This window comes from Melanotaenia boesemani, chromosome 1 (genome assembly GCF_017639745.1).
Source record: "Melanotaenia boesemani isolate fMelBoe1 chromosome 1, fMelBoe1.pri, whole genome shotgun sequence".
Lineage (NCBI taxonomy): Eukaryota > Metazoa > Chordata > Actinopteri > Atheriniformes > Melanotaeniidae > Melanotaenia > Melanotaenia boesemani.
This window is the reverse complement of record NC_055682.1, coordinates 37,124,877-37,140,455: the sequence shown is the minus strand read 5'-3', so window position 1 is coordinate 37,140,455 and position 15,579 is coordinate 37,124,877. Positions and strand designations below refer to the sequence as shown.

General features: G+C 37.7%; 1 protein-coding gene across 1 annotated transcript in view; it reads left to right on the top strand.

The window, feature by feature from the left end:
- Positions 1-741: 741 nt before the first annotated feature.
- The window catches only part of LOC121634287 (adhesion G-protein coupled receptor G2-like), a 34,589-nt gene continuing 19,751 nt past the window's right edge, over positions 742-15,579 (top strand). The window contains exons 1-5 of the mRNA XM_041976859.1: positions 742-794; positions 2,543-2,668; positions 2,762-2,897; positions 3,606-3,719; positions 9,094-9,213. Coding sequence (XP_041832793.1) covers positions 2,544-2,668; positions 2,762-2,897; positions 3,606-3,719; positions 9,094-9,213 — 495 coding nt within the window. The 5' untranslated portion in view covers positions 742-794; position 2,543. The remainder of the gene's footprint in view (positions 795-2,542; positions 2,669-2,761; positions 2,898-3,605; positions 3,720-9,093; positions 9,214-15,579) is intronic.

The window sequence follows — 15,579 nt, the reverse complement described above, 5'->3', positions numbered from 1 at the left end:
GGCCTTACTTGAGGAACTGTTATTATTGGTCAACACATTAAAGGCCAGTCCAACTGCATTAAAAGTTTTTGTTTTGTTTTGTTTTTTGTTCGGCCCCACCGGCCCACCGGGAAAAGTCCTGGTATTCCCGATAGCCAGTCCGCCCTTGCTCAAGACAGTGAAACAACGTGGTGCATGCGTCTCAGTATGGAGATGTTTCTCTGTTATTAGGCCTGTTTATCTTATGTTACCTTATTCTTAAGAGAAAATTCCCTTGAAATGGGGTTTTCCCACAAGACAACAACCCCAAACACACCAGATAGCAAGCAGCATCCTGGTTCCAGACCAATAAAATAAAAGTCATGGAGCATCCAGCCCAGTCCCTGAAGAATAATCCAACAGAAAACCTGTGGGATGACATCTAAATACTGTTTTTGAGGTTAAATAAAGAAATGCAGAGGAAATTACTTTACTCATATTTTTAAAATAACTTATTATGTTGAACACAACTGTGTCTTTGTATTTGTGTCTAACGGATGTAGCCTGGTGGTATTTTCATTTAATTTCCATGTTAGTAACTGAACTTGTTGAAGATCTGTTGACACAGTTGAGAAACAGTTTTGCTTCAGTATTCTTCCTGTTTTGGTTCCACTGAATATCATTTACATGTCATTTACCAATCAACGGCCCATATCATATTTTAGATGACATATGAGCCAGTTTCCTTACTTGTTTTTGTTCTGCTGGCCTCTTCAGCTGTGCTCTGGATACTTTTTCATATAAAACAGTAGCAAGAAGTCAAGTTAAATTCTAAGGTAGGATATGATTCTTTGTCTCTAAACCACTTTGTTTAGCTAATTAGACTGATGTTGGTATTAGACAGGAGGAAGGACTATTTCTAAAATTTCTTAATTGTTGTTTTCCAGGTCAGGATCAGTAAATGTTGTAGTTGTGTTCTTCTAACTGTTCCTGTCTGAAATGCTAACTTAAATATCAGACTACATTATTCTCTCTTTTTCTTTTTAATTGTTTGACTTGACTTTTAACCCTTTAGTACCAGTCGTACCGTAGACAGGATAAATAAATATGTATTTTTCTCAGTGTCTCCTCCTTCCTTGCAGGAAGCAATACAAAGTAAATTAATACAAACTTTCAAAATAAATTAAAGGAATTAAATAAAAACAGAAAAAATATACATAAAATGTGAAATAAGAGTTCTAGTGTGAGGAATTAAAATGTGATTTATTCAGAAATACACACCATAGTGAGAATGTAATTTAGTTGTTTTCCATAATGTTAAATAGACTCTAAAGATGCCTCTCGAATAACTAAATACATCTCTCTGTGGTCAGTAGCTGCACTGGGTGGACTGGGAACAGCTGAAATATTTCCACTCATCACTACGTGTTGCAGTGAATAAACTGCATCCCTGCGCTTTGTTTCACACATGTCTAAGCTGAGTACTGACGTTTAATCTTTGTTCCTTGGTTCCAAAAACTATTGTTTCAGTTTTGTCTTCATTAACTGAAGGAAGTTCTGGACATCCAATCTTTAATTTGATCAATGCATTTTAGCAGTGTTTGGATTGGACTGTAGTCTCCTGGTCAGATAGTTATTCAGATTTGTGTACCATCGGCATAGTTATGATAACTTATTTAGTTTTTTTTTTTTTTTTTTTCATAATTTGAGCGAGTGGCAGCATGTAGATGTTGAACAGCAGTCTTCGATGTGGGGTGGCTTGGATTCCTGCTCCAGGATTGCTGCTGATCGCATGGGTCTCTGGCTGCCCCAGTCTGCCTCTAGCCTCCGTAGAAGCGTGGTCACATTTGCATGATTACACTCGTCTCTGCTCACCCCTCGTTCCTCATACTCTGCATGCTGACAGTCACTGAGTTGTTCTGTGGGTTTATACACTAAGAGATACTTTTGTTTTTTGTTTTTTTTACAAACCCCTGATGATTGTCACCTTAGTATACCTGTAAAAGCTGTAGGAAATTCTCTGGTGTGTTTCTGTACAGGTGTAGCAGTTGGTTGTCTGGTGTTAGGTTGGATTGAAGGTCATTGCCTCTACCTATTATATCTTTGTCTCCTGTTCTTTTCTTTCCACTTTGCTTTTTACTTCTCTTCACTTCCGTCCTTTTTTTTTTTTTTTTTTTTGTCTTCTTCGGTCAGGTCCAGCAAAATTCCATAAATTCCATAAATAAATAAGATAAAATATATAAATAAAGAAATAAAAATGAAATCAGCAAGAGGAGCCTTATAGCCATAAAGCTCCTTTTGGCAAAAGAAATTTGTTGGGCACAACACAGCAGCCAGACCATAATTCAGCTGCGACAATGCTGGACAGGACAAGTTAAAAAAAAAAATAAAAGATTGAGCTTTAGTGAACAGGCTGAACAGTTCTGCTCTACTCTGGCCTAAATCAGGAGTAAAACCCAATAAAATGTTGATTTTTATAGGCAGTGTTTGTTCTAATGATTTGCTGTTTTGCTGATATAACCTGCTCTCTGGTAGCTTCTAAAACATGTTTTCTGCATTTAAATTTGTTCCCTTCACCTGACAGGATGAAGTTCTGGATCCTCTGGTGGCTGCTCCCAGCTTTCATCTTTCATGGAGAAGCTCTTGGACATAAATGTGGAAAAGACCTAAAGAAAGTTTCCATTATGGGGCCGCGTGAAAACATTACCAGGTAAATATTTTTATTCTCTATCAAATAATACAAACGTTTGTTGTTACAGAGTGAACATCAAGATGATTTTTCTTTCTTGTCTTTTTCTGAAAGAGGCCTTCAGGACATGGAAGATCTTTTGGACACAGCCAATGTGTCCACACTTTTTAAGGGTGGCAACTATATGGCCAAGGTGTTCAACATCACGCCTTCCTCTGATTACTTTGACATTTATGCAAATGAAGATCAGGTAAGAAATATATTCAAACTAATGAAAACCTGCATTAATGTAAGGACTTTTGCTTCTACTATTTTGGTCCAGACTGAAATATGTGAAGAGCTTCTGGATCATTTTTCTTGAATTGATGTACAGTCGTAAATATGAAGTTGCCCTTTTTTTAATTCCAGTATTTAACACGAAAGAAAGAAAGAAAGAAAGAAAGAAAGAAAGAAAGAAAGAAAGAAAGACTAGTACTTTTTGTGTCACATGATTATTTGGTTGTTAGATGAGTTAAAGTGTCTCTGCTGAGCTCATTCTGAAGCAGCAAAAACATTTTTGTTCTATAGTAAAATATTTATCACACCAAAAATAATCCGAAAGTTGATTTATTTCAGTTGATTTTATTTTATTCTGTAACACAACATAGATCCAGAACATCCAGCTTTCTAAAGTTATGTAATTTTTAAATATATTTAATTTACTTTTAAATTAATTTTTTCTTTTTCTCTTTTTAATCTTTTTATAAACTTTTTATAACCACATATCCTTGAGTTAGTTAAATATCAGTTTGGGTCTAAAACCAAACATCTTCAAAGTTGAATATAAAACACTCCCGTCTGACCATTTAATACAAAGTTCTGTCTGTAAACACATGTTGGACACAAATGAAGCTCTGAGAGTGGTATTATGTTGTGATTTTTTGTATTGTTTATCTTCTTGTTTGTGGCATTGATGTAGATAACAACAAGTCCTGGTCTCTCCAACCTGATGGTGATGGCTCGTCTGCCGAAGGAGACTTTAACTGGACAATTTCACCAAATTGCATTTTGTTCATTTGACCTACCAAACAGGGTGAGAGACACTTTGTTGTGAACAATATTGTAGAAAAGAATGTAACTGATATTTTAACAGGTAAGTCTTCATAAAATGTGTTATTATGTGACAAAGAAATGTCCCCTGTTAGTTCTGAGGTTTTATGTGTCAGGGTAAATGATGGGGGGGGACTTTTTCTTAACAATCGAGAGAATGATCTTATCGAGAGTTGCTGCTTCAGGACAGTCTCAATAAATGAAATGAAAAGTAATAATTTAGTCATTTTTTATAGATCAACATGTTTTAAAGTGCGGTGGCTGGAATAAAGCAGTTTGATAGATTGTTGTGATAAAAGTATTTAAGTTCAGCAACAATTAAAAACACAGCCCTGTTAAAAGATTCTTGCTGTCTGGAAAGAAAAAGAGAAAAAAGCCTGGAATGAAATGAGCTCCGACATCTTCAGCTCGGTTTGTAAGGTGTCCCAAGCAGTGGGGGCAGCAAAATTACAAGCTTGTTTCCCAGTTCTGATCGAACTCTGGGAGATAAATATCACCAACACGTAGAGTATGATGGTTAATTGGTCCTTTGAAGAAGACAAGACAGATACGCTGGAACCAAACCAAGATGAGCCTCATGTATCAGTAACAACCAGCGGACGCATTGTAGACAACTACAGGTACCTCGGGTTGTGGCTGGATAACAAGCTGGACTGAACATGCTGTACAAATCACCTGTACAAGAAGGGCCAAAGCCGTCTGTACTTCCTGCGAAGACTGAGATCTTTTAACATCTGCAGGAAACTCCTGTGGATGTTCTATCAGTCTGTGGTGGCTAGTACGCTTTTTTATGCTGTTGTCTGCTGGGGGGGTAACATGACAAAAAGGTGTGCTAACAGGCTAGAAAAACTCATCAGGCGGGCGGGCTCTGTGGTTGGCATGAAGCTGGACTCCCTGGTGACAGTGGCAGAGAGGAGAACACTAAAAAAACTACTGGCTATTGTGAATGATGCCAGTCACCCTCTGCACACTGTCATCAGTGCACAGAGAAGCCTGACCAGTAACAGGCTGCTCCTCCCCAAGAGCAGGACATGCTGGCTCAGAGACTCCTTTGTCCCCCGAGCCATCAAACTGTACAACTCTGCATTAGGCAGGAGGGGGAGAAGGAGGGGGGAGAGGGAGGTGTGCAGTCCGCCTGATACAACACATGCACAATAACCCATACAAACAATTGCAATAACTTATACGTGCAATAGTGAACTTGGAATCTGTACCACCTCTACTGTGTGCAATGCTTGTTTATATTGTTTTATTTAACTTATCTTATTGTTATTTATTGCATTCTATTTGTTTTTTCTTGTACCTTGTTGCCTCTATTTTGCTTTGTACCTGTATATATTGTGTCTTGTGCTTGTCCTGCTTTACTGTTGGTGTTGTATTGCTGCTGGTACCCAAATTTCCCTGAGGGCTCTCCAAAGGGATTAATAAAGTATTTCTATTCTATTCTATTCTATTCTATTCTATTCTATTCATCTACGAGATCCTCTTGGCTTTGGTGTACAAGTCACAATATTGAGTGAGACGACCACGACTAGTTATGAGGGGCCGTTTGAGACATTATTCAGAATTACCCTCTCACAGACACATGTCAAATTTAAGTCATTCACACATTATACTGAAACCTCGCATATATCATACTGAAATCATTCACACATTATAGTAAAACCTCTTATACACTATACTGAAACTGCCTCTTATACACTATACTGAAATTTCCTCTCACATAATATACTGAAATGCTCTCACATAATACACTGAAATGCTCTCACATACTATACTGAAATGCTCTCACATACTATACTGAAATGCTCTCACATAATATATTGAAATGCTCTCACATAATATACTGAAATGCTCTCACATACTATACTGAAATGCTCTCCCATAATATATTGAAATGCTCTCACATAATATACTGAAATGCTCTCACATACTATACTGAAATGCTCTCACATACTATACTGAAATGCTCTCACATACTATACTGAAATGCTCTCACATAATATATTGAAATGCTCTCACATAATATACTGAAATGCTCTCACATACTATACTGAAATGCTCTCACACAATATATTGAAACGCTCTCACATACTGTACTGAAATGCTCTCACATACTATACTGAAATGCTCTCACATACTATACTGAAATGCTCTCACATAATATATTGAAATGCTCTCACATAATATACTGAAATGCTCTCACATAATATACTGAAATGCTCTCACATAATATACCGAAATGCTCTCACATACTATACTGAAATGCTCTCACATACTGTACTGAAATGCTCTCACATAATATACTGAAATGCTGTCACATAATATACTGAAATGCTCTCACATACTATACTGAAATGCTCTCACATACTATACTGAAATGCTCTCACATAATATATTGAAATGCTCTCACATAATATACTGAAATGCTCTCCCATAATATATTGAAATGCTCTCACATAATATACTGAAATGCTCTCACATACTATACTGAAATGCTCTCACATACTATACTGAAATGCTCTCACATACTATACTGAAATGCTCTCACATAATATATTGAAATGCTCTCACATAATATACTGAAATGCTCTCACATACTATACTGAAATGCTCTCCCATAATATATTGAAATGCTCTCACATAATATACTGAAATGCTCTCACATACTATACTGAAATGCTCTCACATACTATACTGAAATGCTCTCACATACTATACTGAAATGCTCTCACATAATATATTGAAATGCTCTCACATAATATACTGAAATGCTCTCACATACTATACTGAAATGCTCTCACACAATATATTGAAACGCTCTCACATACTGTACTGAAATGCTCTCACATACTATACTGAAATGCTCTCACATACTATACTGAAATGCTCTCACATAATATATTGAAATGCTCTCACATAATATACTGAAATGCTCTCACATAATATACTGAAATGCTCTCACATAATATACCGAAATGCTCTCACATACTATACTGAAATGCTCTCACATACTGTACTGAAATGCTCTCACATAATATACTGAAATGCTGTCACATAATATACTGAAATGCTCTCACATACTATACTGAAATGCTCTCACATACTGTACTGAAATGCTCTCACATACTATACTGAAATGCTCTCACATACTGTACTGAAATGCTCTCACATAATATACTGAAATGCTCTCACATAACATACTGAAATGCTCTCACATAATATACAGCTCCCTGTCTCATCCTTGACTCAGTGTTTGATAAAGGAAGTTCTCAACCCTATGTTACTGTTATTTGTCAGTGTTTAAGTCAGTGTTGAAGCACCCTGCTTATGTAACTGAGATAGTAACTGTGTTGTTGTATTTATAACGTTATATTAAAATTTGTGGCTGGGACACGGACATTTTCAACTTGTCATCTTGTTTGCAGAAAGCATAGCAGGTGTAGCTTCTGTTCAATGGCAGTGGGGTTGTTTAATTCTATTGATGTGGTCATGAGTTTATGATGACCAAGTGAAGCAGCTGGCTTTTTCAATACTATACTGGCCTCAGCAGATACTATTAGAGGGGTTAGGTCTAACACGACAGCAACCGGATAACTGACAGTAGAAAGTCTGAATGAGGATACGCTAACTAGCCACCTAGCATAACTCGGCCATTAAGATATGCAGTGATGTCAAAGGAAGACCTGGACAGCACTGGACAACATACTCTTCATCTGCGTTTGGAGTATTCTCCAGGATATGCCTCACAGTGCTGTTAGGTCTTCGTTTTACAGCACTGTATATCCCAATGGCCGAGTTATGCTATGTGGCTAGTTAGCATGTCCCCATTCAGACTTACTACTGACTTACTGTACCATGTTACAACTATCAATTTTGGCCTCTGTAGTTGGTTGTTGTGGAGAAGAGCTGCAGTGTTGTAGCAGGAATATCTCAACCTGACTGCATTTATCTTATTTTACAGTGCAAGGCAAGGCAGTTTATTTGTATATCACATTTCATGTACAGGACAATTCAAAGTGCTTTACATAAAACAAAGACATCACAGATATTTAGAACAGTAAAAGGCATCAACACATAATCAACACATAATCACAATAAAATAATAAATTACAATAAAATGATTACATTATGATGTACATTACTTTTCAAATAAAATTGGTGCGTGCATCATTGTGTTTTGAATCTTAGACAGCAAAGTGGAACAATCATGGTGAACCTAACAGCATGTAAAATGCAAACTTACCATTTTTACAGCAGTAATAGGGGTGGGTCCTCCTCTTTGTGTGGAGGGGGCTTGAAGGGATGGTCTAAGCTGGTCTGTCTGTGAGTGAATTGGTGCCCAGCTTGAGATTATCTCTGTGTTGCTGAATGTGTGCAATTCTGACTGAAAGAAAACATCTGCCTGCATTTATCCATTCACTACAATATGTTGGATTTATGTTCATGTGGATTTAAAATTTTCAGAAAAAAACAGGAAATATATATATATATATATATATATATATATATTTAAACTAAGATTATATAATGAACTAAAAATTTCATGTTGGAGTTGCCAGACATGTGAGACGTTCTCTGCATCTGTAGCTCATTTCTTTCTTATTTTGTTCGTTAAATATTCCACCATTTTTTCCACGTGTTTGATGTTTGGTTGCTAGATGATGCTTTAGTGTTGAAGACTTCAGAGCTGTAGTGATGGATAGCGTTAGCTAACACTCCACACCTCTCGGCTCTTCCTTGTTACAGCCATTTACTAAACCACACTGAAGTGGATTGTTCTTTAGCAAACTTTTTGCCTTTTGGGGGGTTTGGGATCAGTTTTATCTTTATTTATTTTTCCTTCAGGCTAGCAGCTAGCTAAGTTTTCTTCTGCTTATTGGACGTTGTTTAACAGCTGACACATCACCACCACCAAGCGGTGGGAGGCTACATTGCATCATCAATACAAAAGTTTCTGTATTGATGATCAAGATATGTTTCAAGGTTGAAGTTCATTTTAAATGTGTTTGGTTTTTATTTGTTCTTTTTTCCTGCAGCATATTTAGCATTTAGTTAAGGTTAACAATAGATGTAAACATGGTTTAAGAGTCTGATCCTGTAGTTTGGGACAGAAACGTTATCCTGAAATCAGAATTCAGGGTTCGTGTAGACAAAAGAGAGAGAGAGAGAGAGAGAGAGAGAGAGAGAGAGAGAAAGAGAGGAAACAAAAGAGTTTCAGACTGAATACAAAATAGTATCAAGCTGATATGTGCCATCAACCTCATATGTACCGGTATTTTAGAATAGTGAGCAAATGTTTGTTCTGGAAAATAGAAATAAAAAAGGAAATGACTGAATGTATTATTGTATTGCAGACATTTTTCTCAGAAAATCTGTATGAAGGCAGACTGATTGGCATGAAGGTGGCTGGCCGGCAACTGTCTGGACTACAGCAACGAATCAACATCACCATCTATAATTTCACAATCTCTAATGTAAGTCCAATTTTATTCCCTTAAATCTCAAATTTTAAATATATATATGTATATATATATATATCAATTTTAATTGATTCAAATAAAATAAATGCAATATTGATTCATAAAACTTCAAGATCGTTTTTTTTTTTTTTTTTTTTTCATGTGTCCTGATTTCCGGTAACGCTATCTTACTCTGACTCTGACTTACTGAGGCTCGGCCAATATAATATTTGGCCAAGATAATATGAAATTCATAAGAAAAAGCTTATTATTGTCATCATGACTGAAAAACATAAAAATGACATGTTTAAAAGAGAACAAAACATCAGACAGGATATTATTATGTAAAATGAATAAAATATAAGACCAAAATTTATCAACAAATGGACACGTCCAGAAAAGATGAGAAAGAGTCTCAGAGGAAATATCACACAAGGAACAGCTGGGGTCGTTATCCTTTTTAAACCTATGTGAAATAAATTATTTTACAGGATAATATTTATGCATGATTTTAAAATAGATTTCTCTCATTTTATTAGTTAAAAGATATTTGTAACGTAAAGACCAAATTTTCTTGCAGTGAAGGTTATCAACCATATTGTTCCAGTATGAAAGATTATGAGGAGAGAATGCAAATAGTTGCAAAAAAAAAAAAAAAAGGTGATCTGACATTTTTATTTTTCACACTTTTGCCAGAGAAACAGAGCTAACTGACAAACATATGCAATAAGGTCAGTATATGGAGCAGCAGGAACTGAAGGAGAGAAACCTTTTAAGAGCATAATAATACCAGAAGGGAACAATCGAAAATTCTCTAAAAGAGCAAACATCTGGGAAGGCATCAATAAATTCTACGTAACTAAGGAATAGCTTTAAGTAACTTAAATACATTTAAGTAGCTGAATAATTAAAGTAACATTAATATTAATGCAAGTTTTTAAAAAAGGGTTTTGTTCTTATGAGTAATGTTCCTGTTGTTCCAGATATGACGTGTGTGTGGGGAGAAGTAATGTTCAAAGATGAGGGACCAGGCAAGCAGCATCTGTTTATGAAAATTTGAGAGCTTTATAGGAATCTTGAGGATGCCATAATTGCAGACCAGAAGAAATTTGAGGCCATCTACTTCGGAGAAAACATAAGAGGGGATTGTATTCCAGATTGAGGAAGAGTTGAATAAAAATTCTTTAGTCAGTTTATTTATTTATTGGCTATAATTATTATTGAGGGAAGAAAAATCAATAAAATTCATCCTACCATTCTAATGAATTACTGATAACAGATTTTTTTTAATATATTGTGCTCTGTGTTTCCAAAGTCCAAGAGCTTTTTATTGACAATGCAATTATCAACATAAAGAGACTGAGCAGCATAAACAAGTCTAGCGAGACCTTCACCTTCAGAGAGGAGAATTCTGCCTTTTAAAGATAAATCTCTCTGGAGCCATCTGTGAAATCTTTTTTGTGACTTCTCTATGATGGAGGAAAAATTTAATGGGTATCTAAGTTTGGAATCTTTTGTTATAGTAATTCCCAAGTAAGCTACCTGATTTTTAACTGGGAGAGAACAAAGAGAGGTTAAAGAATTGTCTTTTAGAGGCAAAAGTTCACATTTGTGCAAGCTCAGGTAGAGCCCAGAAGCTTTGGAAAAAGACTGAATTAGGTGTAGGGTGATAGAAATCTGAGAGGAGTCTCGTAAAAATAATGTAGTATCATCGGCTAGTTGACTAATCACAAAGCAACTACCAGCAACACTAATTCCTTTCAAAGGACTGAGAGAAATATGAGTAGCCAGGGTTTGGGCGGCAATTAAGAACAAGTAAGGGGAAACGGGCAGCCTTGTCTAATGCCACAGAACAGCAGAAATATTTTTAAAGTACCATAAAATAAAGTTTAATAGAGCTATTATTATTATTAAAGCGCATCCTGATTACTTTACAAAAATAGGGGCCAAAACCAGATTTCCCTAGAGCACTAAAATAAAATTGTGTTCAACAGAGTCAAAGATTTTTGAAAATCAAGAAATAAGAGTGCATAAGGTCACTATAGTCTAATAAATCTAAAACTAAGTATCAACAATAACAAAAGGTAAAACATTTTTCAGTCTGTTGGCAAAAAGCAACGCTAATATTTTGTCAATAGAAAGAAGATCCTTTTTAGGTTTTGGGATTAAAGAGATTATACCTTGTGTAAGGGGAAAGGGAGCCCTTTAGTAGGCTTTCCAAGTATACTTCTGTTAAGAATGGAGCTAACAACGCATTAAAATGCTTAAAGAATTTGGCAGATAGGCCACTGTTCCCAGGAGATTTATTATTTTTTAATTGCTGAATGGTATGAAATACTTCTCTAGAGCAGATAAGCGCTTAATATAAATTCACTTCATTAGTATTGAGAAGTTTATCAAGGTAAACGTAGTCCAGAAATGAGGAAGCAGAGTCTTTACAGTACCTAGATCTATAAATATTCTCATAAAATTTTGCACAGAAATCTGCTATCTTTTTAGGATCATCTGTTATTCCAGCATCAGTTTTTAGGCAGTTGATGCTGTTGGTATATTGAGATTTTTCTAAACTAAAGAAATAAAATTACAATGTAGTTCACCTTCCTCTATCCATTTACTCTGAGAACTAACAAATGCCCCTTTTGCTTTTTGTTTGTATATATTGTCTAATTTGACTAGAAGCTTATGGTGGTTCACCAGAATCAGAGAGGTGGGACTGATCAGCAAAAGATGAGCGATCTGTTAGTGCTTTTGCTTCCTCTGCTCTTCTAATTTCTGCTAACTTACTACCATGCATTTTTAACAGCTTACTCGCCTCAAATTTGCAAAGCTCCCAATTCAGACCAATTTTTTTTTCAGTTTCGGCTTGCAGGCATCAGATTGCAGATGAAACCTCTGTAGATTTAAGATGAGAGTTATTAATTTTCCATATCAAAGCTTTACGAGAAAGTGAAGAAGATAAGGTGATAAAGATAGAGATTGTTAACAGAGATATTGGGACTAAGTAGAGATCTAAAGAGAAGCCAATAATTGATTCTGGATTTACAAGAACAGACTATTAGACCAAGGGAAAAGTCCAGCAGAAGATCTCGCCATCCATCCACCAGGTCAAATTTAATCATGAAAGTATTGAGATGGATTTGATAAAGGAAAACTTCTGGGTGGCCATCTATCAATCCTCTTATCAATAGCAGTGTTAAGATCACCTTCTATGACAAGGTCGGCTTTAGGGTATTTTTGTGTCCAGTAGAGAATTTTTGTCTATTAAAAAATATACTTACCTCAGAGCTAGCATTATAGCCATATACATTAATCAATAACAGCATAGAGAGCGAAATTTTAACAACAGCTAAGCAGAAATGCCCCAAAGGGTCCAGGTCAACGATCATGACATCCCCTTCAAATCTATTTTTAGGGATACCGACACCAGCAGACCAATCAGAGCCATGTACGAACCAAACATCATTTCCCCATTGCATTCTCCAAAAATTAACGTCATCTTTAAGAGAGTGACACTCCTGAAAAAAAAAAGTCAGTTTATTCCTTCTTGGCAAACAAGAACAAGGCTTTCCTTTTAATGATATTTCTGAGCCCCATTACATTAACCACAGGAACACTCGAATAAGAAGGAAAAGAGTACAAAAAAAGCACAACTGTAAAAGATGACAAAATCTAGGTTATGAAATGCTTATAGTAGAGATCAGTGAAATATGAATGTAAACAAGAAAGTTCTACTGACAGTAGCATTCATAATAAAGAAAATGGTCACTTTTAGAGAAAAAAGGAACTCAAAATTAATGGTGATTGACACCACCAGGCAACGTTGAGTGGGCTGCTGATACTTACTCAAAGGGTTTAAATGTCATTAACTGTAATTCGCTTGCGATTAATGATGGCAAAAGCATCTTGAAAGCCGGTCCTTTTCCCCTCCTTTCTGGCACAATCCGCCAGAGGCCAAAGTTTATTCCTTGTGTCTTTGACACTTTGGGTGAGTCTTTGACACTTTGGGTGAGGTCTTCAAGGATTCGGGTTTTCTTCTGTACAAGCACAGGGGATGTCCAGCATCGTGGGAAGTTGATCAGCCGAGCCAGGAGAGACTTCAGCGAAGAAATTTATCATGAGCTGTCCCACATTTTCACTGTGACGTTCCTCCACACCAGCAATGCTTAGATTCCACCTTCTTTTGTATGCGTCCAGCTCAGTCACCTTTTCACATAGAGTGGTATTTTCCCTCTGAAGTGAGGGTATATATGAATATATTTTTCGATTTTGGTTGTCATATCATCCATATGTTTAGCCAAGGAGTCCAGAGAGTCAGCAACAGCTTTTATAGAAGCAGTTAGCTTTCGTATCAGACTCCACGTTCACCACTCTTTCTAAGCATTCCACCTGCATTTTTTCAGTACACAGCAAGCAAGGTTGCAAAGTATCAGTACAATTATTGTTCAGCTTGGGTTTCTTGGCAGGATGAGTGTCCGGAGTTTCAGGAAGAGATGTATGCCCCGAGTCCTTTTCAGTTAAAGAAGGTTCCAGCGTCTCTCCCCCAGACAATTACACTTATTAACACATTCTCATCAATATCTGAATACTTGCTTCCGGGTTGGGTGGACGCTGGCACGTCTGGTCGCCGCTACCCACCGGTAAAAGTTTTTAAGTGTTTTTTAAAGTGTTTTTTTCTTAATTCCTCCATTCTTTTCGGATTTTAATCTTGTGATTTTTAAGCGTGGTTGATTACCTGCCCTATCACCTCGGCGTCTACTGGTCCACCTGGCTATCTTAGCAGAAATGTGGGCCAGCAAGCTGTATGTCTGCCTTCTGCTCACCTGGTCGCTCCTGTCGTCCTGCCTTTGTCCAGTGGCTGGACTACACCGCTACCCAGCAGCTGAGTTACTCTGGTTCCACCGACATCAGTCTACCCTCCTACCACCGGCCGAGCTTCACTTCCACCCGGACATCGCTTTCCTTCCCCGCCGGAGATACATCCACCGCGGGTCTCGCCGCACTGTCCATAACAGGAGCTCCTCCACGGAAATTAAATCCATCTGGTCCACCTCTCGTCGTCCTCCTAGAAACACCGGTAGGGCTGCTAATCACGGGGTGTTAGCTCAACAACTCCACTGTTCACTTCGGTCTGCTCAACATCCGTTCTCTCACGAACAAGGGTCATCTCATTCAGGATCTCCTCATAGACCGTAAGCTTGACTTTCTTTGCTTGACAGAAACTTGGCAGTCATCAAACGACTTCTCTCAGCTAAACGAATCTACACCACCGGGGTTTGTTTACATCTGTCATCCTCGTAGTTGTGGGCGTGGCGGTGGTCTCGCGGTACTTCACCGCGACAACTGGAAAGTCATGCCAGTCTCGGTACCCGCTTTCAGCTCCTTTGAGTGTACTGTTTTCACTCTCCCTGGACCGACCCCCACCACCGTCGCCACAATATATCGCCCCCCAAAGCCGCATAAGGACTTTCTGGATAATTTCACCACGCTACTCACTCAGCTTTCCACTCTCTCCCCAAACATAATGCTCCTGGGGGATTTCAACATTCATGTTGACAATATCAATCTTCCCCTCACTCGGGATTTCCTCTCATGCCTGGACAGTTTTGGACTACAACAACACATCCACTTCCCAACACACACAAAAGGACACACTCTGGACTTACTCATCTACTCTGGCATCTCTCCCTCCAACCTCTCATCCACTGTTGTCCTTGAAACCGATCATTTACTGCTCACTTTTGACACTGCCCTCACTCTCACTTCTGTAAAATCCCCTCGCCTCATTTCATTTAGGAATGTAAAGGACATTAATATCGACACACTCTGTTCAAAAGTTGACAGCATCTCTCTCCCGGACAATCTTCACGACCCCAACGCACTACTTGAGCATTACAACAATAGCCTGATCACCATTCTAAACTCTCTTGCCCCCCTCAAAACCCGGACTGTCTCCTTTGCATCCTCTGCCCCCTGGTACACTCCTGAACTCCGGTCTTTAAAAGCCAAAGGACGTCAACTGGAACGGCTGTATAAGAAAACTGGACTTACCATTCACAAAGAACTGTACATGACTCACATAACTCTCTATAAGGACTCCATTTCAAAAAGGAAATCTGCTTATTACTCTGGACTCATCTCATTGAATGAAGGAAATTCTAAAACCCTTTTCTCTCTACTGCATAACATTTTTCAACCCCCCCACTCTCTGCCGCCCCATCTGTACTCCACTGACACTTGCAATTCTCTGTTGTTATTCTTCACCCAGAAAATCTCCAACATCCACCAACACCTCTGCTCCAACTCTGTGTCTCCTCACACACCTGACCCAGTCATGCAGACTGTACCTTTTTCTCATTTTCTACTCCCTGATCCATCTGAGAT